Below are 23761 nucleotides of genomic sequence, written 5' to 3' on the forward strand. Positions count from 1 at the left end.
GAACCACTACATCTCTTCTAAAAACTCCTCCATCTGCATTTTGGCACTCGAGGCTCAAGCTACGATGAAACCATCTGGGCGAGTCTACCACAAGAAGTGAAAGGCCGGTCTAGCGAGAAGGGGCAGAAAGGCTGTTTCCAGAGAGGAGGCGGCGGAAGCGCCGTTGGCGGCACTCCCAGGCGCTCGGCACTGGCAGGACCGGCAGAGCCGACTCAGAATCGGTCGCTCCGCAGGCCCCGCCGGCCTCCGCGTTCCCAGCAGGCTCCGGTGCAGCGAGGGTGGGGAGATTGGGTCACCGCGCCTGCGCGTTGGGAGGTGTGACCCGGGTGGGAAAGCCCTCGGAGTCCGCCATTTTGGCTGCCTCTGTCGGTCTTTTCAGTTACCACGTGAACCGCCGACGGAGACCCGTGAGGGGGGAGGTGGCGGCAGCGTTAAGTGAGAAAGGGGGGGAAAAGGAGCGGGGGGAAAAAAAAAGAAAGAAAGAAAGAAAGCGAGGAGGAGGAGGGAGTGTCAGGACAGGGCGGCGCGGCGACACCCGAGGCCTAGTGGCGGCGGGGCGAAGGATTCAAGGCTGAGGCCAGCTCGGGAACGGCAGTGGCGGCGGACGGACAAACGGACTGACCGAGCCGGGCGGTGGCGGGAGCCGCGGGAGGAGCCGGAACCATGCCGGCCGTGAGCCTCCCGCCCAAGGAGAACGCGCTCTTCAAGCGGATCTTGGTGAGTGTGAGAGGCTGCGGGCCGGCGGCGGGGAGCGTCTCGCTGGTAGCCGGGCCTGTCACTCCCGAGCCCGGGCGGCCGGGCGGGCGGGCACCGGCCCACCCCGCGGGGACCCCGCCTTGCTAGTGCTCGCTGGCGGAGCGCACTCCTCCGTCTCGGCCCGGTGGCGCCCACCTCCGTCCGCGCGCCGCGTACCGCGAGCCTTGGAGGCCTCGGTTCCGGACTAGGCCCCGACTCCCCGGCTTCCACACGGCTGCCTTTTACCCTCCTAGAACGAAGGGAGGAGCAGCCTGGCCTCGAGCGGGGCGGCGGGCCGCAGGGGCCGGGAGTCGCGACCCGCTCGGGCCAGGGATCCTGTGATCCGGTCTGGGTGGCATCCTCGGAAGGAACAGGTGGTGTGGCTGAGGCGAGACTCATTCATTGCTTGAACGCGCTTCTCCCTCCACGGCCCGTCCCTCCCTCTTCCTCCCCCACCTGGGATTCACCTGTCCCCGCCCGGCCGGGGTCACTGGGACTGGAAAGGAGGAAACGACGTAGAAGCGAAGGGTCCTCTGCCGTCTGCCACCTCCATCTAGTCACTTGCATACTGACCCTCCAGCCCCCTCCGGCCTCTCTTTGGGAGTTGGAAAAGAAACATTTATTTCTTAGTAGGAGAGCAAAACAGCCCCACCCGGTCACCCTTCTCCGGAGGTGGGACTCATTTCTAGGGGCGGTCCGGTAGGAACTCCTAGACCAGACTTTTCTTACTCTGAAGTTTTAAAAACAGCGGTGCAAAAACTTAGCAGAAGATAATCTAAGATTCTTCTGAAATGAATCTTGTTGACGCTAGCTCAAACTCATTCCTTTTGCTTCAGATGTTTGCAGTTTGCATTAAAGAATGCATGCATTGATACTTGTAGAGGTACTGGATTGAACCTGTTTACCTTGTAAACTATGCTCTGCAGTATTGGCGCTATCATCAATATATCGTAGCACCTTTTTTTGTTGTTTGGTATTTAGTGTAAGGGTAGCTTCTTATACACAAACATTTGTGACGAGAATTAGCTGTATTTTCTAAACTTGAATTTTGGAGCATGTGTGTTAGCCTTTTTGCTTTTTGTAAAAATTCATTTGCTTGACAAAGAAATAAGGCATCTAGGGTTTTGTTTTGTTTGCTTGTTTGTTTTTTTTCCCTAAATAATCATTTATGGGCCAGAGAGATGGGCTCAGCAGTTAAGAGCACTGGCTGCTCTTCCAGAGGTCCTGAGTTCAATTCCCCATGACCACATGTTGGCTCACAACTATCTATAATGGGATCTGATACCCTCTTCTGGTGTGCAAGACATACAGGAAATAGTTTTCATATACATAAAATGCGTACATAAGTAAGTCGTATGTAAGTATTTTGAGGTAATTGGTTTTTTTACAGAAATACCCATGTTGTCTTATAGATAGTCAATTTGTGTTGAAGAAACGTATTAAGACACACACTTCCCGTACTACTTAATGGCATTTTGTTTTCGGACTGCTTGAAGTCTAAGTGGTATTGTGGCATAGTTTTGTTTTTTCTTTCTTTTTTGGTTTTTCAAGAGAGTACCTCTGTTTATCAAGCCCTGGCTGTCCTGGACTTGCTTTGTAGACCACACTGGTCTCGAACTCACAGAGATTCTCCTGCCTCTGCCTTCCCCAAGTGCTGGGATTAAAGGCCTGCACCACCACACCTGGCTCATAATTTCGTTTTCTATATTCTTTCATTCTGTAGCCCAGGCTGGATTGTAAATCTCAAAACATTCGATTTTACCAATAAAAACTCGGGAGCCAGAGGAGGTGTGAAAGGCTGCTAGCTCAGAGAGTCAGAGAAAGCATCCAGCTGACCTTCCTCCTCAGCTAAACTCCCAAAAGGAGGAATGCTTCTTTAAAAATCCTCAGACTGAATGTCCCTTCCTTCTACTTCCTGTGCATTTCTATCCTTCTGACTTTCTCTTACTCTTTTTTTCCACTATATCCGTTCCCTGTCAACTTGTTGCTTTCTCAGCCTCTTGACCTGTGGTTGACTTTATTTAATCCTGTTTACAATATTTAAGCAGAAAGCTGTTGGATTAAAGGTGTGTGATAGGGCTGAGCCATACCACAACTAGAAACAGGTTTTTCCAGTAAACAACCCAGTGTGTTTAGGGGTTCACATTGTGTTCAAATATCACACAATAGGAACTCTTGGCAGTCTTCCTTCCTCAAGCATCCCCAGTGCTGGGATTACAGATAGGAACTACTCCACACTTCTTGTGGCATAGTTCTAGAATGATTCATTTTTTATTTATATGTGTGGAGGTCAGAGAGCACATTGCAGGAGTTGGTTCTTTTCAAAATCTATTATGGGAGGGGTCCCTGGGATCAAACTCAATTCATCAGATTTGGCAGCAAGAGCCAGGTTTAGCATCAACTGCCTTTGATCCCAGCACTTGTGAGGCAGACACAGGTGCATCTCTTGAGTTTGTGGCCAGCTTGCTCTAATAGGGAGTTCCAGGACAGTCAGAGCTATATAGTGAGACCCTGATTCGAAAAAAACAAAATAGAAGCAGATTTGGCAGCAAGTGTTTGTTTTTACTCACTGAGCATTTCACCAGCTGAAGAACAGTTGCTGTTATTATTTTTGTGCTGGAGATCTAACCAAGGCTTTGTACATGCAAAGCATATCATCATCTATCACTGAGTTATGCCCAATTATTTTAAGACTAATTGTGTAGGTAGAACTATAGCAGTTTTCTTTTAGTGTTTACCACCCCCCACCCCCTGCTCCTCTTTTACCATCTTATATTCTCCCTAATAATGCTGGAGGTTGAACCCTGTGCTAAATACAAGCGGAGCTATGCTCTCTTCTCCTTCTGTTTATACTGACTGGGGGGGGGCAATGAAAAATCAAGAGTACCAAAAATATACATAAGTCTCTTAGCTATAGTTAACATATTGCCAAGATTACTTTCTCTTCCTTACATATAAAACAAGAGAACTATAAACTTATGCTTCATCTTAGAAATAGATTGCCCTGTATAGTATAGTTGTAATACCATTAACAGTTTCTTTCTTTCTTTTTTTTTTTTTTTTTTTTTTTTTTTTTTTTTTTTTTTGCTTTTTCGAGACATGGTTTCTCTGTGTAGCCATGGCTGTCCTGGAACTCACTCTGTAGACCAGGCTGGCCTTTAACTTAAGAGATATACCTGCCTCTGCCTCCTGAGTGCTGGGATTAAAGGCATGTGCCACCCCAACATTCCCCAACAGTTTTTTTCTAATAATAGAATTTTCCAACTGTTATTGACACCTTTTTATTGTTTGATTTTCTCTTTTGAGACAGGGTCTTACTCTGTAGCTCAGGCTGGCCTTCAGTTCTTTTTTCTTTTTAAAGATTTATTTATTTATTATTTATACAATGTATAGTATTCTGTCTGCATGTGTGCCTGTAAGCCAGAAAGAGGGCACCAGATCATGAGCTCACAACCAGATCATGGTTGTGAGCCACCATGTTGCTGCTGGGAATTGAACTCAGGACCTTTGGAAGAACAGCAAGTGCTCTTAATCTCTGAGCCATCTCTCCAGCCCTTGCCTTCAGCTCTTAGTATTTCTCCTGCCTCAGCCTTCCAGTACTTGGATAGCAGATGTGAGCCACCATGCTGGGCAAAACCAATTGTGCGCCTCTGTGTACATGTTGGGCTTGACTCCAGGGCTTTGAACATTCTAGGCAAATACTCTCTATCATTGAATTAGTTGTATGTTTCCCTTCTCCTAAACAAATAACTTTTTATTTTGAGAGAGCCATAAAATCACACATAGTTTGAGAGGTAAAACAGATATTCTTTGTATACTTTACCTACTTTTCAAATATTAATATCTTAAAAATCTTAGTTAATTGTAACATTGTTAATGTTTACTGATTTTATTCATACTTCTCAAGTTTTTCTTGTAGTTGTGTGTTTAGTTCTTCGCAGTGCTGTAACACAAGTATGTTCTGTCTCTAGAGTCAAGATATAAGACAGTTCTGTATCAACACAATGGAGCCCTGTGTTGTTTAGAACCACCTGTATACTTCCCATCCATCCTCGCTACTCTCACCTTCCAGCAACCATGACTAGTGTGCATCCTGTTTGTGTAATTTTTAAAGAATATTTACTAAAGAGAATCATAACGTATATGCCTTACAGATTGGCATTTCTTCAGTGCAGCAGAATTTCATTGAAAATTCGTCCAAATTTTCCCTTGTATCAGTAGTAGTCTGTTCTGTTTTGTTGCAAAGTAATATTCGTCATTACAGACTTAGTAGAATTTGTCTAACCATTTATAGAATAACGATTCTTGGTTGTGTTGATTGGCCAAAAGCCTTAATTTTTATTTATTTAAAACATTTTATTAATCGTTTGTGTGTCCTTGTAAATGTTTGTGAGTGCATTTATGCCAAGGCACACAGGTAAGAGAACAGTTTGGGGAATTGGTTCTCTTTCTATCAGGGATTAAATTTAAGTCTTGAGGTGGCAAGCACCCTTAGTCACAGAGCCATTTTGCTAGCCCACTAAAAGATTTATTGTGATAAGGCATAAACAAGAGAAATGTATAAATCGCTAAATAGAAGAGGAGATACAATGTTTTATTGTTGACTGGCATTAGGAATGAAGAAAATGTTAACAAGCAAAGTAACAATTTTGTTTCAAAATTGCACCTGTTTTTATGGTTTTAGCTCTCGATGATTTTTTTTTTTTTTTTTTTTAGACAAAGGTGGGGTATCTATTTCTGACATGGTTGTGATTGTCCTGGAACTCACTGTGTAGACCAGGCTGACCTCAAATTTACAGAGATCCACTTGAGATTACAGCCACAATTTGATTTTAAGCTTTTTCTCCCCTCTTTTCCTGTCTGGTAAAGGAAAAATTGGGCATGCTCCAGTGCTAAAATAAAGTGTTGGTAGGTTGGTGACAGCAGTACTCCTGAGGTAGCGTTCTCTACTTAGTAACTTGCATAGGATCAGTTTGTACTTCACCGGGACTTCTAACCTCGGTTTCAGAATGATGAACTGTTTCTAAGTGTTTGGTCTGCGTATAAGTCAAGGTACCACATACTTGGAGTGAATCCCCTGTGGCCAACATGTGGGTGCAGGGAATCGAACCCAAGTCTCTGGAAGAGCAACAAGTGCTCTTAATTTGAACCTTCTCTTCAGCTCCTTAGCTTAGTACTTTAATGGAAACCTGGTATAAGTATCACTTTGTAAAATATTTTAATTTCTTCAGTGGATTTGCCTGGCTTGGTTTGTTTGATATAACTTGAAATAACATTGTTGTATTTTTGCCCCCTCCTTTTCTCCACAGTGCTGTTTTTTTTTCTAATTATTGTTATAAATTGATTTTAAAAAAACCTGCAAAATATTTCTTGCCTCTAGTTCATCTAGAGAAAAAGAAGGTAAAATATGCATATTGTATAATGTGAGATTTTGCCTGATTGCTTGCTGAATTTCTTCCTTTGGTGCTGTTTGTTCATCTAAATGGTTTAAGAGTTGCCCAGAGCTTTACATCATTTTCTTTCTCTCTTTTGAGTCAGTTTTTCTGTGTAGCCCTGGCTGTCCTGAAACTCACTCTGTAGATCAGGCTGGCCTTGAACTCAGAGATCTGCTTGTCTCTGCCTCTGGAGTGCTGGGATCAGAGGTGTGCACCACCACCACCCAGCTTTTCATCACTTTCTTGTGATCTAGGTTTAGGATAGGAAAGATATTCTTGAAAGGTGTAGGCAAAATTCATACCTTTTAGATTTTAGCTCACTTGGAAAGTGGGACCTCCACAATGCCTGTAGTCAGATACCACCAGGCTGGTTGTTACCCTGTTCATCCTTCTCTTTCACTATATACTAATGTGAGTTAGGAGAAAATAAAATCTAAGTTAGGAGCACTTGCTACTGTTAATAAATGTTGCTTAGAACTTTTAGTCTTAGTGGTTTGTTGTAAGTTTGAAGGACAGAATATTTCTTCCTTAGAAAAAAGGCTAGGAAACCAGTTTTAGTAGTGCATGCATTTACTTTTTGTCCCAGCACTTGGAAAGCAGAGGCAGGCAGATCTCTGTGAGTTCAAGGCCAGCCTGGCGGCATACAAAGTGAGTGTAGGACAGCCAGGACTACAAGAGAAACCCTGATTCAAAAAGAAAAAAAAAAAAAAAAAAAAAAAGGAAAGAGAAAAAGGTTAGGAGAATGGCCACAGCTTGATAATAGTTTGGGATTTACTGAACACCTTCCAATTCCCAGGCTGTGCCCCGGGCCTTTGAGAGTAGCCTCAGCTTTCTGAGTACCAGATTGCGGTCATGTGTCACTATGCTGTCTTACAGCACACTTTTGAGAGTTCTTTCTTAATCTTAAAACCTTGCGTGATGACTTTTAATTTAAATTCTTATTTGTGTGTGTGTGTGTGCGCACACGCTTACATGTGTTAGTGTATGTGCACATGCTGAGTGTGTGGTGGTGAGAGGCGTTTGTTGGAGTTGGTTCTCTGCTTCCACCATGTAGGTCCAGGACTCAGGTCATCAGGCTGGGCAGCAGGCAACTTTACCCGCTGAGCTGTCTTGCTGCTCTCATGCAGATATTTTTATTAGGCAAGCAGACTGAAGTTAAATTAGGGCGCACAGCCAGAGCTAGGAGTGAGCAATCAGACCTTACCTTTCAGGGCAGTTAATCATACTTGTCTAGTGTTTACTGTTGGGGGGGGGGGAGAAAAAAGTATCCTTATAACTAGTGATAATTAGCTTAGTTTTAGTTGTTGATGAAATTCGTATTAGGAATTATTAACAAGTAGATTTCCATATACACAGAAGTTACCTGCCTTTTTAATTTTCCATTTCCCCAAGCTGAAGATCAAACCCATGGCACATACATGCCAGGCTCAGCAATTATTTAAGTTTTAGTGTGACATTATTTTACTTTTGCAGTATAGGCAGTTACTTTGAAATTGGTTTTCTTTTTCTTTTTGAAATTAGTTTTTTATATTCTTCTGTCTGCACTACATACATGTAAACCAGGGTTGCTTAAACCTTTTCCACTTGTAACCTCCTTTTACCTGAGACATTTTGTATGATTCCATATGGGAGATACATAAAATAGATACTCAGATAATAACTGATCATAAAGACATTTATTTTATTAAAACACTTAGTGTCTGGGGTTGGAGAGATGGCTCAGAGGTTAAGAACATTGGCTGCTCTTCCAAAGGTTCTGAGTTCAGTTCCCAGCAACCACATGGTGGCTCACAACCATCTATAATGAGATCTGGTCCCCTCTTTTGGAGTGTAGGTGTACCTGCAGGCAGAACACTGTATACAAAATAAATATTTTTAAAAACTTAATGTCTTATTAGCATGTAATAGTTACACAAGATAATGAGTTTTATTTTAACACTTTAATAAACTTAGCTATTCTTTTTACACATATTTATTTTGCGTGTTTGGGGCACATATCACAGCACTCCTGTGGAGCCAGAGAACATCATTCAGGGAAGATGAAATGCACCCTTCCTTCCCCATGTTGCTTCTTGTCATGTGTTTTATCACAGTGGTAGAGACAGTTACTAAGTCAGCTGTCAGGTTCCTGCTGCTGTGCCTTCCCTGTAGTAACGCATTATAACCTGGACTTGTGAACTAAAATAACTCCCTTCTCTCTCCTAAGTTGCTTTTGTCATATTTTATTACAGCAATAGGGAATGAAATTAAGACATACACCAATGAGATGGATGGGTTTAGAATTAAGTCATGACTGGATTTTTGATACTGCATTTGAGTATCTTGCAATTTTCAGAGTTGTCCCAATCCCAAGCCAAAATCCATCAGATGAATTTTTAAAAAATAAACTCAAGCCAGCAACTCAAAAACAGATTTACAGATCACGCATTTTAAAAGTGTAATTTCTAAGGTACATTAATTTGTTACATTATATATAGTCTTTAGGGCTGGAGAGATGGCTCCGAGGTTAAGAGCACAGAGATCCTGAGTTATTTCTAGCAACCTCTTGAAGGCTCATCTAGAATGAGATCTGGCGCCCTCTTCAGGCACACAGGCATAATACTGTGTACATAATAAATTAAAAAAAAAGAGCAGAAAACTGTATGTAGACTAAAGATGCTAGTCTTGAATCTTGGATGAAATACAAGGCAGTGCTTCATGGTATTATGTGATTTGATGGTACATGCAGCTCAGTGGGCACATGTTGTGTGTTCAGAACCAAGGCTGCTCCAGGGAATTGTGGAAATATAACACTGGTGAACTGCCAGAAACTCCTTGGATTACATGTTTGATTTTGATTTAGTTTTTTTTTAAAGATTTTATTTTGTCCTTTTTTAAAAAAGAGAGATTTTATTTATTTATTATATAACAAATGTTCTGTCTGCATGTACACCTGCAGCCAGAAGAGAGCACCAGATATCACTATAGATAGTTGTGAGCCACCATGTGGGTGCTAGGAATTGAAGTCAGGACCTCTGGAAGAGCAGCCAGTGCTCTCAAACCCTGAGCCATCACTCTAGCCTTTGTTTTGTTTTTTAAAGATTTTATTTTGTCCTTTTTTTTTCTTTTTCTAGAGCTGAGGACTGAACGCAGGGCCTTGCTACTACTGAGCTAAATCCCCAACCCTTACTTTTTAGTTCTTTCACACTGAGAAGTGTATTTTAAAATTTGTTTTTATTTTGTGTGTATACATGTGTTCCTGGCATGCATGTATATGTACCATGTGTGTGCCTGATTGATTCTCTTAAACTGGGATTATGGATGGTTGTGAGACACCATATGGGTTCTGAGAATTGAACTTGGGTCTTCTGCGAGAGCAACAGGGGCTTTTAGCTGCTGAGCCATCTCTCCAGCCCTGGGAAGTGTTTTTTATTGTTGCTACATTTTTCATTCTTTTCCAGCTCTCACAAGTCAAATTATATATAGCTAATGACACTTACATTAATGTTTTAAGAGGGTTGGGATCAGTTTAAGAAGGTGTGGTTTAGGCCAGTGAGATGGTTTAGTAGGTAAAGGTGCCAGACTTAATGAGAGTTTCATCCCCAGAACACACATTGTGAAAGGAGAAAATGGACTGCAATAAATTTTCCTCTGACCTTCACATGTGTGCTGTGGTGGTGTGTAAACACACACAAAGAAAATGAATTTAAATACGTAAAAATATGGATTAAAGTATTAAAAAGGTAGAAATAAAATGTTACCTACTCTAAGGTCAACTTCTGCACATTAATTTTAGGCTGAGAGCATAGCTCAGTGATAAGTGCTTGGCTCGTGATTACTTACTTTCTGCTTAAGAGTGTACCAGATTGAGCCAGGCCTGTTGGAACACTAGGATTATAAATTCAAGGGCAACCTCAGCTATCTAGCGAGATCCTGTCCACAGAGCAAGAAAGAAGAGTACAAGAGAGTTCAGGGGAGGAAAAGGGAGATGGTTATTGAGTTGGGACAGTTGGAGGAGTAACTTCTAATATTCTGTAACTGTGGTTGGCAACAGTTAATTATGTTTCAAAATATCTAGCAGAGGGGATGTTGAATGTTTCCAAAACGAACACATAGCTGTTTGAAGGGATGGATGTACCCCTTAAATTGATCTGGACATTACATGTTGTACATGTGTTGAAGTATTTCACTCTTTGCCATAAATATGTGAATTAGTATCTGGGCCTGGTAGTGCAGGTTTACAACCTTAGCTACTTTCAGTGTCACACCTGTAATTCTAGAACTAGGAAAGCAGAGGCAGGAGACTAGCAAAATCAAGGACTGTTTGTTACAGAGTGAATTCAGTCAAGGCTTACCTGGGCAGCAGAATGAGACCTGTCTCAAGAAGTAAAAGAAAGGTTGGACAGGCTCTTAATCCAGCAATTAGGAGGCAGAGGCAGGCAAATTTATTTCTGAGTTGGAGGCTGGCCTGGTCTACATAGTTAAGTTCCAGGCTAGCCAAGGCCATGTAATGAGAACTTATTTCAACAAACAAACAAATGAAAAACCACCCACCAACAAAAACAAAAGAAGCATAAAACTAAATGCAGTTTTGGTATAATGTAAATCATATTCTAATATAAAAACAAATTTTTATACGTTTAAATAAAAGAAATAAAAGTGTTAATATAGTCAAGTCCTTATTTGCTTTAAAATTTTTGCTCTAAATCCTTTTTTGGATGAGATGTGTGAAGGAACTTTTTTTTTTCTTTTTTTGGTTTTTAGAGACAGGGTTTCTCTTTAGTCTTGGCTGTCCTGGAACTCACTCAGTGTTTATATTTTTAAATTGACAAAGCATACATATATTTAAAAATGCTTTATTATGTTTGAATGAAATTTTTTAACAAATGCCTTTTGGGACTAGAGAGATGGCTCATCAGTTAAAAGCACTTGTTTCTCCTTCGAGGGGACCTGGGCTTACCTCCCAGCACCATATGTCGACACAACCATTCTTAACTCTGATACCTTTTGATTTCCATGAGTACCAGAAAGTCAGTGAGTTGTACATACATACATACATATATGCAGGCAAAATACTCGTGTAGGAAATAAAATCAAAATTTAAGGCTATTTAAAATATTTTGGTTAAGGCATACTGGCACACATATACACACATGGTTGATTATTTGAGGAGGATAGAAAATTTTAACTAAATAATAACTATAGTTCAGTTCTCTCTTCCCCACCCTCCCCTGAGACAGGGTTTCTCTGAGCCCTGCTTGTTCTGTTGTTACTTGCTCTTAGACCAGGCTGGCCCTGAACTCCACTTACTTCTACTTTCTGAGTGCTGAGATAAAGGCGAGCACCACTATACCTGGTTCAGTTTTCAATAGTAATAGACACTACAGTGTTCTTACAACAGCAGACAAAAGCTTTCCGTTCCGTTCCGTGGGTATTGCAAAGTCATACAGTCCAGATTCATTTGTGGGGCTAACATAAACTCATTATTTGATAATAGAACTGCCAACTGCTATCAGTGAAGCACTGACTACAGTTTTCCAGACACTTGGCGCCCTGCAGGATTGGAGAACTGAGTGCTGCTAACCATATGGTCTCACCTGGATGGTTTAACCTCTTTTTAGTCTACCATCTTATTTCCTTTATTATTTCTGCTTCTGAGAATGTATATATGGTAGAGGATTGATTCAAATATGTTTTGTTGTTGTTGTTCATAAATGTGTGTTTGGTCATAAAAAGTCCATGAGAGAGCATACACAAAGAACTGCATGTTGGAAAGTTTCTCTTTGAGGAAACCGAATGGTTCCTTCTTAACATTTTTTTCTCTTTTGGTTGGGGTCCTCTAATGCTGATTAAACTCTCGTTGATCAGTATTTCCAACCTATTTCTTTCTTCCTTCATGGTTTTAATTTTTCTCCAGTGTCATTTGTGACCATTTGATATATACTTAGCCATATACTTGCCACATATCTTACGCAATTGAAATGTGGGTTTTATGATAGGAACTTTGTTTTATTAATTGCTATGTTCATATTGGCTAATGTGCTGTAGTGCTAAATAAATATTTGTTGCATAAAACAAGTATTAAAATAGCAATCACAGAGCAAGAGAGAAAGCTTTCATGTATTCATTTGCATGAGTATTTTTGGAGAAGATAGTTAAGCTGGGCCCTTGCCATTGTAGACTATATTATTATACAGGGTAATTGTGGGATATTGGGCAGAGCCTCTGTTATTTGTTTGGTAAGACATTGGAAATTTCATTTATAAATGAATCATGGTATTCGTTCATTTGCTTGGCCTCTTGTTAAAATAGCATAATGAAAGGAAACCTTTGTTTCATTTTTGCTTGTTTTACATTAGAGAAAAAAAAACTGATAAAGTTAAAGAAGTTTGTCAGGTGCCTATAGTTAGTCTCTAAAGCAGGGGTTCTCAGCCAGTGGGTCACTATCCCTTTGAGGGTCGAACAACCCTTTCACAGGGCCATCTAAGACCGTTGGAAAACACAGATTTACATTATGATCCATAACAGTATCAAATTACAGTTATGAAGTAGCAATAAATAATTTTGTGGTTGGGGTCACTATTACATGAAGAACTGTTCTAAAGGGTCACAGCATTAGGAAGGTTGAGAACCACTGCTCTAAAGGGTAAGACTGCTGTTTTTATAAAGCTCTGAAAGTGATTTTTATACTGCTCAAGTGGGGGCCACTCTAATATATATAATTATATTAGTTATTTATGTATGCATAATACTATAACCGTAAATATAAATGTTAAAATATGTTAGGGTGTGTTTTAAAGTTTTTTAAGTTTTTGGTTTTTTGAGACAGTTTCTCTTTGTAGTCCTGGCTGTCCTGGAACTTGTTCTGTAGATTAGGCTAGCCTCAAACTCACAGAGATCCTGCCTGCTTCAACCTCCTTGCTTTCTAAGCGCTGGGATTAAAGGTGTGTGCCCACCACTGCCTGGCTTAAAATATGTAATATTTCCTTTGTGATTGTTTTTCAGAAAATTTAACAAGTAGAGGTTTTGGGATTGATCCAAGTATGCTGCTGTGAAGTTGGTGTAGGAAAGAGGAGAGGCAGTTTTCATAATTTAGTACTGAGTTGAGCCAGTCTTTAGCACTCACCTCTAATTACTGCTCTTTCTTTGTAGAGTCTTTAGTTGATGAGTGAAGACTGATTCTTAGTAAAGTTTGACCTGAAAAGAATGTCATTTTGTAGTTCTGATGTTAAAAAAGTGCAAGAGATTTTGAGAGTGCAAGTTCTTAGAGCGTGTAAGGATGTGGAGCGAACTCAATGCTGTTGTTGTCATCTGACCTTTAGGGAATAGCAAGTGTACACTTAGATATCTAAACTCTAAGCATGCTTTGCCTGTCATAGAAACTTGTATTAAAGCTGTGACTTCAAAAAGAAAAAAAGTTCAGGCCAGCGGTAGTGACACAGTCATGGTATTTTGGGAAGTGGAGGGAGGATTGAGAGTTGCAGGCCACCCTGAGATAGTTCAGAGTTATTCTAAGTTACTTATGAGATCCTTTCTCTAAAACCCAAAGGTTAGGGGTGTAACTCAGGGTTGGAGAACTACTTCATAGTCAACAGGGCCATGGTTTCAGTCTCTAGCCCCACCTCCTTATCCTCTTCCAAAACAAAAACAAACAAAATAAACCAGAAGCAAAAATTTGTTATGTATAGTTGCTTTTTCCTCCTTATTAAAATAGGAATTATATTGCTTATTTCTCTTAAAACAATTCATTAATTTGAAATTTTCGTGTAGTCCTGGATGACATATAACTGACTTTACTATGTAGCCCCAGTTAGCCTCTTCCTCAAATCTTCCTGCCTTTGCCTGTTGAGTGCTGGGATTAAAGGTGTGCCGTCACGCCTAGCCAGCTTTGCTTCGTTATTTTAAAGTAAAACAAAAATTGTGCAAAAATAAATGATGGAGCTGGTGTCTTTTAAACTTTGGTTTTATTTTATTTTATTGGTTTTTTTGAGACAGGGTTTCTTGGTAGCCCTACTGTCTTGGAAATTCTTTGTAGACCAGGCTGGTTTAGGACTCAGAGATCCACTTCCCTCTGCCTCCCCAGTACTGGGATTAAAGGTTTTGCACCACTGCTCGCCCAGTGTTTGGTTTCTGATTTTTTTTTTTAAGATTTATTTATTTTGTTTATGAATGCTCTGTTTTCATGAACACCAAGAAAGGGGAGTCAGATTCCATTACAGATGGTTATGAGCCATGATGTGGTTGCTGAACTCAGGACCTCTGGAAGAACAGCCAGTGCTCGTAATTACTGAGGCATCTCTCCAGTCCCTGGTTTTTAAAAAAAAGATTGATTTTATGTGTATGAATGTTTTGCCTGTATATATATATATGTGTGTGTGTACACCCATGTGCATGGCTAGTGCCCACAAAAAACAGAAGAGGGCATTGAATTCCCTAGAACTGGAGCTACAGATGGGTTGTAAGTTACCATGTAGATGCTGGGAATTGAAGAAAGAATCCTGGTCTTTTGCAAGAAAAGCCAATGCTCTTGAGAAAGCATTGGTTTTTGAAAAAGCATTGGTTTTTGAGAAAGTCTTCTGTAGCTCATGCTGGTCTGGAACTCACCATTTAGCCCAGGCTGGCATCAGATTTGCAGCAATGATGCTTCATTTTTCTGAGTGCTATAGTTACAGGTGTGTGCCACCATTCCTGACTAAGGAACTCTCCCAGCCCCTGCATATCCTATATTGTGTTAGTATAAAATGAGCAGAACTTATAGTTGAGGTAATTTGGAATATCTGTTAGATTTTCCAAGGAAACTGTAAAGATGTTTGAGGTGTTTTGTTTTGTTTTGTTTTGTTTTGTTTTGAGGTGTTCTCTGGTTTGGATAAAGGTGAAATGAAAGTGTGCATTTATAAAGTCAGAGCTGGGAGTTGGGGAGCATACTCTTAGAATGGATTTTCAACTTTCACACGTGTTGCTGTACCAAATAATAGCAATCTTTGCTCCCTTCTCCCTGATCCACTTAAAATGGTACTGTTTGTATTTTAGAGAGATTTCATTGGCTATTACAAGATCTCCGTTGAGTATCAATGTTTGAGGACTGCATCAAAATGAAGACTTGAGTAAACTGTAGTATTTGTTGAATATCTGTTTTGAGCCAGAATGATAGTTTTGTTCGTTTGTTTGTTTTTCTTTCTATGTGTTGATGGATCTTCCTTTAGAAAATTTCAAGATCCGGTGGTGGTGGCAGCACTCACCTTTAATCCCAATACTTGAGTTGAGGCTCTCCTGGTCTACAGAGTTCCAAGACAGCCAAAACTATACACAAAGAAACCCTGCCTTGAAAAAACAAGAAACAAAACAAAACAAAAAAAAACCCAAAACAACAAAAATGTAAGATAGGTAGTACTTACAATTACATTGTTAAAAGGATCTTTTTGATTGCTTTGTATATAAAGAGTTTATCTGTATCAGGGCATACATGTTCCTAAAAGACATTGCATTGTGCAAAAGTTTGTAGTAAAAACAAAATATATGGGGCAGATAGGCCTAGCACGGCATCACAAAGGGAAGCAAGGTGGTACCTGTCTATGATCTTAGCAATTCACTCTGGAAGCCAAGTTTCTGACTAGCCTGGGCTACATTTAAAAAAAAAAAAAAAAAAAGCCCTATCTCAAAAATCAAATCCCCACAAAACAGCAAAATGGGGCTTTTAATAAAAATAGCATATGGGGCCTGGAGAGATAGCTTAGCTTTTAAGATGCTTATTGCTCTGTCAGTGAACCTGAATTCGCATCCGAGTACCCTTCAGGTAGTTAACAAAATACCTGTAACTCCAAGGAACCATACAACAATCGTACAAGTCTTTTAAAAGGGTAACATAGGGGCTGGAGAGATGGCTCAGTGGTGAAGAGCACTGTCTGCTTTTCCAGAGGTTCTGAGTTCAGTTCCCAGCACCCACATGGTGGCTCACAACATCTATACTGAGATCTGATGCCCTCTCCTGGCCTGCAAGTGACCTACAGATAGAGCACTCCTGCATGTAAAATACATAATTCCGAAAAAAAGGTAGCACAGATTTACAAGAATTAACAGCTACATAAATACTGTATGCATTTGGTGTATTTTTCCTGGAAAAACACTTGAAGCTAGATCGTTTCAGAAATTAGCATTTGAAGGCTTATAGTTTGCTAATTACTGTGAAGTAGGTTTTTTAGTATCAGATGTGTGTAGGTGTGTCGTAGTTTGGCTCAGAGCTCACAGGGAGAACTGAGGTACTTAGTAGTTTGATATCTTTGCAGCAGTGTCCTGTTCATATCCACAGGACTTGTTTCACCTGATTGTTTTCTATGTTTACTTAGTTTTCTGGCAGTTGAAATCCTACAGAAGCAAACAGGAAATTTTAAGAGATTAAAATGTTCCCTAATATATAACTTCCATTGGAGCAAATGTGTATATTTAAAACAAGTATTACTGCGGAGCTTTCTGTTTCCTACCTAACAGCGTTGTAAAGACCTTGGCCTTTGTGTGGGCTCTTTCTAAGCTGGGCGTTGGCCCTCTTTTACATAACACTTGAGTCACCTTCATGTTTGATATTTTAGTTGCCACTGCTTGTGTAGGATAAGGCAATTCTCTCACCTTATCACCCTCCATCTCTCCTGAGGTTTAGGAAGGAGTTTTCTTTTTCCTTTTTCTTTCTTTTTTTGTTTTTTGAGAAGAGGTTTCTCTGTATAGCCTTAGTTTCCTGGACTCACTTTGTAGACCAGGCTGGCCTTGAACTCAGAGATCTGCCTGACTCTGCCTCCCTGAGTGCTAGGATTACAGGTGTGTGCCACCATGCTGGGCTGGAAGTTTTCAAAGGCTGGCAAAAGGTACTTTTGTTGAGCATTAGGGTGTCCAATGGGTTGCCACTGGGGGTCATTTTCCACTTTCTTCTGTATTTACATGTGACTTAAAGAGGTGTGTGTGTGTGTGTGTGTGTGTTATGTGTCAGAATACAGATTTATGTTTTAATTCAAGACATTTTCTCAAATTATGGCTTGCTATGATAACCATCTTATTGTTTCATTTTGGGTGTTCATCCAACTCCCCCCCCCGTTTTGTGTGTGCATGTGCCCCCTTTGTGTGTGACTACAGGTCAGAAGACAACCTGTGGGAATTGGTTCTCTCCTCCCACTATGTGGTTCTCTGGAATTGAATTTAGAATGTCAGGCTTGGTGGAATCACCTTTTTCCCTTTTGCCACCAAGCTTTCCATTTTATTATTTGTTTGTTGATATTTGAGGAAAGAGTTTCTCTTTAGTCCTGGCTGACCTGGAATGTGCTTTATAGACTAGGCTGGCCTTGAACTCAGGGATCCACCTGTCTCTGCCTCCAACTCCTGAGTGCTGGGATCAAAGGCAGCTGTGGCCTGACCCTTATGCCTTCCTTTTTAGTTTTTTTTACACAGGGTTCCTCTGTGTAGGCCTGGCTGTCCTAGAACTCGAACTGGATTTGTAGAGCAGACTGTCCTCATACTCAGAGATCCTCTTGACATTGCCTCCTGAGTGTTGGGGTTAAATGTGTGTGGACCGAGTATGCCCTGCTCAAGCCTTTTTGTTTGTTGGTTTGTTTTAAAGGTGCCTGCTTTTCTCCCCAAAGCTGTGTGCTGCTAAAAAACTGTGTCCTTTATCTTAACAGAAGTTGAAAGTTCTTTGTGACTCCCCAGTAGCTAAAGCTAACACAATTGTGTATCAGATCTCCTGTCATTCTTCCCCTCTAATAGGGCCCCCTCTCTTTAAGGGCCTTGAACTCACCCTTCCTTTTGCTTTGGCCGTCATGGAACTCTCTAGACCACACAGACCTTGAACTGAGAGATCTGCCTGCCTCTGCCTCCTGAGCACTGGGATAAAGGCATGCTCTACCATCACCTGATTTTTTTTTTTTTTTTTTTTTTGTTTTCTCTTTGTAACTCACCATCTCATTGACTGAGATTTATATTCTTCCTCCCAGAGAGTGGGCAGTCTGGGTCTATGCTAAATCTGCTAGTGTTAATGAAGATTTCTGCTGGGTGTTTTTGGTGCCTAACCATCTGTAGTTAGTAGGTTTGTGCTGTGGCTGTTCCTTCCCTGGCTTAAGTCAAGTCTGGTGTGGGCCTGCCTCTACTTCATCTGTAACCAAAGATTCCTACAAATAACCACCACTCCTCCATCAAGGTCATCCCTCCCACCTCAGTCAGGGTTTCTCTGTGTAGCCTTGGCTGTCCTGGATTCACTTTGTAGACTAGGGTAGCCTCCAACTCACAGAGATCTGCCTACCTCTGCCTCCCAGAGAGCTGGATTATAGGTGTGCGCTGCTGTGGCTGTGGCTGGCTCTATGGACAGATCTAAAGTTTGTATCTATTAACAACTCTGTAATCCTTCCCTAAAGATTCTAGCTATGGCTGCTCAGATTGTAAGACTGCTAAACTGTTTCTCCATCCCCAATCTGCAGTCTGGATAATGCCTTTGGGCAGGAATAGGGATTCTCTCACTTCTGAGACCACAGTTTCGGGTTGCTTTTTGTCCAACAGCTGCTAACAGATGTTTTCGTATTTCTGTACACTTTTATATGTAGCATGTGTCTGAGCTGATGGCAGTTGTTCATATACATTTGGAGGTAGATGTCTCAGAGTGGATGGATGCCAGAGATGAGATTTTATTGTCTACTAGAATAGTTCATTCTGTTTTATTATATCTTATTTTGCTTCATTTTTTTCTGTAGTATAGAATTAATATTTAAAATCCTAATTAGTGATACCTATAATGTAATTTTTAATTTTGAACTAACATATAGGAAAGAGAACAAATGGAGTATGACATTCATTTCATTCTAAGGAAATCCTTATTCCCAGTTTTGAAATTTCAAGAATTCCTGAAACAGTGGTTTCTGGGTAAGGAATTGCAAACTCATTTTTAAAATTTAACACAGTGATTTATTGTGGAAAATTAAGTATGTCAGGTTACATTTTCATTTTATAAAAATCCATGCTAGAGAGATGGTTTAGCAGTTATGAGCACTTGCTGTTCTTCCAGAAGACCCAGGTTTGGTTTTCATCACCCACATGGTGGCTTATAGCTGTTTGTAACTCCAGTTTTAGGGGAATCCATTTTCCTCTGATAGCTTCTGTGGGCACTACCCACACAAATAGTACAGACATATGGTCAGGTAAAACACCACACATGCATGAAATAAATTTTTAAAAAGAGTATGACCAGGGGCTTGGGTATGGTGGCACACTTCAATCCAGGGGAAGGGAGCAGGAAATCAAGTTGTCCTTGGCTTCATAGTAATTGTGAAGCTATCTTGGGCTAAATGAGCCCTTGTCTTAACTGCTGACATTTTGTTTTATTTAATTATACTACTTCTTTAAATAACCTGAAAAAATAATGGAAAGAGAAGGAGAAAGAATATGAAATAATTATTTAATTTTTGAGGAACTTCCATACTGTTGTCTTTTGTGGCTGCATAATTTTTGCATTCTAACCAGTCATATAAGGGTTTCAATTTCTTTTCTTTCCCTTTTCTTTGTTTTGTTTTTCGAGATAGGATTTCTCTGTGTAGTCTTGGCTATGCTGGACTTAACTTTGTAGATCAGGCTGGCCTCAATCCACCTACTTCTGCCTCCCCAAACGTTGGGACTAAAGGTATGCATCACCACTCTGGGCTGCATGTTACTGTTGTTAAAAAAGAATGCTATATGGAAAAAAAAAAAAAACGAATGCTATATGGTAAAAATGTGCAAGGTAAAATGTGAACAATATTTTTTCATTCACTTATTGTTACTTGTTATCTTTACAGAATTTTTTTATTTTTTTTTATTTTTAGAGAGTCAGGGTCTTACTACTTAATACTAGCTAGCCCAGAATTTGCTGTGTAGACCATAAGATCTTCCTGTTTCTACTACTCAAATGCTGGGGTTAAAGGTATTTTGATATAGGCCCTGGCATGTCTGAGTGCACACATGTATATATGCATGTTCTTAGAAAAAAACTGGGGAAGGGGACCTGAGGGAATAATTAGTAGTTAAAGCACTTGGCCTGGAATAAGATCCCTAGACCCATGTAAATGATGGATAAGAGGTGACAGCCCTCCTGGTATACCTACACTCCAAAGGTGGACCCAGGGAATCCCTAATTTTTGGGCATTTTTAAAGTGTTTATTTGGTTATAAAATTGGGTAATAAACAACAAGGTGAAATAACAGTTGAAATTATTAGCTATTTCTGTAATTTTCTAAAAAAGAAAACTATTGGTATTAGTAATACGTTACTGTTTAATTTTTTTATATTTACATGCATGAATGTTTTTTGAGCATGTATGTACGTGTTACCATTTGCACACCTAATGCCTGTAGAGGTCAGAAGAAGGTACCATATTCCCTGGACCTGGAGTCACAGATGGTTGTGAACCATCAGGTTGGTTCTGGAAATTTAACTTGAGTCCTGGAAGAGCATCAAGTGTTCTTGAATGCCGAGCCATCTCCCCATCTCTGTTATTAGTAATGTTTAAGAACATGTGTGTATGTAGTTAAGAGAACTGTCAGCGGAGGATCAGAAAAGCCTAGATTGTAGTCTAAATTTTGTTACGGACTAGATATGAAGTCACAGGCAACTTGCTTGTCTTCTGAATCTTAGGACTGTGAAATTAGGACTGATCTTTTGTGCTTCTGAGCTTACTTCATAAGATTTTGCTTGCTTTGTTTTAAGTCAGAATCTCATGTTGTACTCACAGAGTAGCTAAGGATGAACTTTAACTCCAGGTTTTTCTTTATCTGCCCCCAAACAAGGTTTTTCTATGTAGGCCCTGGCTCTCCTGGTACTCTGTAGACCAGGCTGGCCTCAAGCTCAGCTGGGATTAAAGGCATGCATCACCACCAACCCTGGCTAATGCCATTTTAATTTGAATTCCTTAAAAAAAAAAAGTGTTATTATAAACAGATAAAAGATTTCTAGTTAGACCATGAAAGAAAAAAAAAAAGCTTAATCCTGAATATTTTAAATACAGCTGTGCAAAATAAAGTCACACTTGTGTCAAGTAAGAATATCAATATCTCTTTCATATCCTAGTGTGGATTGTAAATGCAGGTGGAGTTTTCTGTTGGCTCAGGCCAAAAGTAAATCTCTGGGGAGTAAACTGGTCATAGTTTGTCATACTAAGGGTGTAACAGTGGAAAACACTACTTTCAGTAGTGGAGACTGAAAGAAAACTTTGGAAGAGAAATACATTAGAAGAGAAGAAAGTGAGTACAGAGTTCATTCCTGAGAGCTAAGACTTTTGGGGGAGTTCTCTGCTCTACAAGCTGAGTGAGCTGCCACAGAGGCTTGGAACCACAGCTTAAGGCTGGAAATTTCTGCTGTATTCTTACTAACATTATTTAAAGAGAGAACAAAAGCGGGGGCTGGAGAGATGGCTTAGAGGTTAAGAGCACTGCTTGCTCTTCCAGAGGTCCTGAGTTTAATTCCCAGCAACCACATGGTGGCTCACAACCATCTATAATGAAATCTAGTGCCCTCTTCTGGCATTCAGGTGTACATGCAGGCAGAACATTGTATATATAATGAAATAAATAAATCTTGAAAAAAAAAAGGAAGAGAGAACAAAAGCATTGTGCTGGCTGCATTTGGATGAGCAGAGATAGGGTTGATGCTGGGAAGATACTTAACCCAAGCAGTGATAAGCTATTTTAAAAATACTCTCTCTTGTATCTCCTATTGTTTTCTTAGAGTCAGAAGTTTTTCATTGTATGTCTAGAAACTCAGAGCAGGTGTCATGGACTATATGCTTAAGACTTGGGTAAAGGGGAACAACTTTTGTGTCATAATTACAGTGTCCCAAGAAGTAGAAACCTGGTCTGAGCTGTATACCTGGGTGGGTCACACAGAGATTGTTTTATCATTTGCACCCTGTCCACCAGTGGACTGGGACAAAGGTAGGCTTAGTGTCTGCCTCCTGTTCCTTATTTTTTATTTATTTTATTTTATCTGTTGCTTTTAATACTAATCACCAATCTTAATCTGTATATATCTTTTTCTGTTTTTACCTTTCGTTAGCAATTATTTTAGTGTGCACTCTACTGCTGTTCTTTACCTCCCTTTCAAATTATTGGAGTTGAAGGGATAAACTTTTCATTTTTACTGTATTTTCATAGTACACTATGTTGGTTGTGGTTGTGTCAGAACATAATATTGTATCCTCAGAGTAATACTAGAGATCAAGCTCACTGACTGTGAGCTGCACCTCCAGTCTAGGCAGGAGAAACTTCGCCTTACTGTAATCTAGTTCCTCTTGAAATTGCCAACACTCCACTGAAACAACAATGTGATTAAGTAAAAAATCCAGCTAACCACCAAATCTGACTTTAGAGATTCATGAAACATGGAAAATCAGGAGAACACAAGTCTTCACAGTTGCTAATTGTACAATAGTGTACTGCATGAGAGCAAGATGGAGTCTTAAAATTCAGAACGTTTTAAGATTAGTCAGTGAAATCAGAAACTACATGAATAAAGTTTTGAACAAACTCAAAGAGAACAGAAGCAGACAGATGAAACATAATATGAAAGGGAAATTTAACAGGGTTACTGAAAAAATTGGAAGTTTGGAAATGAAAAAATGAGTAAAAGAATTCTGGAAGGCCTTACTAATAGAGTAAGTGGGTTAAGAATATGAGGGCATGCAAAATGTCATGGCAACATGCCTTTTATCCTATCACTCGGGAGGCAGAGGCAGCTAAATCTCTGCGTTTGAGACCAGCCTGGTCTTAATAGTGAGTTCCAGGACAGCCAGGCTACACAGAAAAACCCTGTCTTCCAAAAAAAGCATAGCAAAATAAAAGCATATCAGGGCTTGAAGACAATTAGAACAGTTAGGCAATGGCACATAGATAGTACAGACAAAATATACTAGATATGTGGGATACATCTGTGCAGCAGGTGCATAGACGAGAGAAGTTCAAGATAAAGGCATAGGACACATTCAGTAAAAAAATTTAAGTTTTGGTTTCTTCTGTATTAGCTCTTCTGAAAGGCAGAAGAGCTCATTCAGGCTGGATGCTTGTTTGAGTTAAAGTGTAAGAAAATTTACTTTAGAACTTTTGAACTGGAAGAATTTTATTCTTTTCCATAAGCTTGTTTTGAAAGTGACCATTTAGTCTCTGCTGCTACTTTTATTGTATCTTAATTAGCTTATCACAACTGAGTTTAAGACATTTGTATTTTTAACAGCCAGATACATAGCTTCTGTCTAAATAATGGTGGGTGATTAGATATTTGTAGAACAGCTGGTGAATATGTGACTAAACGTGTAAAGAAATAAAAAGATTTGTACAGATTTGGGAATCATGACTTATTAGTAATTAATTGACACTGTATTGCAGAGGGGAGACTGACAGTTCACTATTAAGTTTTTACCATTTCTTTTCTGCATGTTGTTATGTTTCCCTATGCTTGAGATTTTACTTTTGCTACAGTTTGGAGATGGAAGCAATGAGACTAAAAATGTCTAAGATCTCCTTTTCATATTGAAAACTATCTTCAGTTGTTATCAGGATAGTAGTTTCTTTATATTCCTTTTGTAAAAAACCACAATGGGGCATTTCTAAAACCCAGGGAAA

At 40.0% G+C, this 23761-nt stretch overlaps 1 protein-coding gene across 1 annotated transcript in view; it reads left to right on the plus strand.

The window, feature by feature from the left end:
- Window positions 1–276: 276 nt before the first annotated feature.
- Naa15 (N-alpha-acetyltransferase 15, NatA auxiliary subunit) overlaps window positions 277–23761 on the plus strand; it is a 69349-nt gene continuing 45864 nt past the window's right edge. Inside the window, exon 1 of the mRNA XM_021631046.2 lies at window positions 277–717. Coding sequence (XP_021486721.1) covers window positions 664–717 — 54 coding nt within the window. The 5' untranslated portion in view covers window positions 277–663. The remainder of the gene's footprint in view (window positions 718–23761) is intronic.

This window comes from Meriones unguiculatus, chromosome 2 (assembly GCF_030254825.1).
Source record: "Meriones unguiculatus strain TT.TT164.6M chromosome 2, Bangor_MerUng_6.1, whole genome shotgun sequence".
Classification (NCBI taxonomy): domain Eukaryota; kingdom Metazoa; phylum Chordata; class Mammalia; order Rodentia; family Muridae; genus Meriones; species Meriones unguiculatus.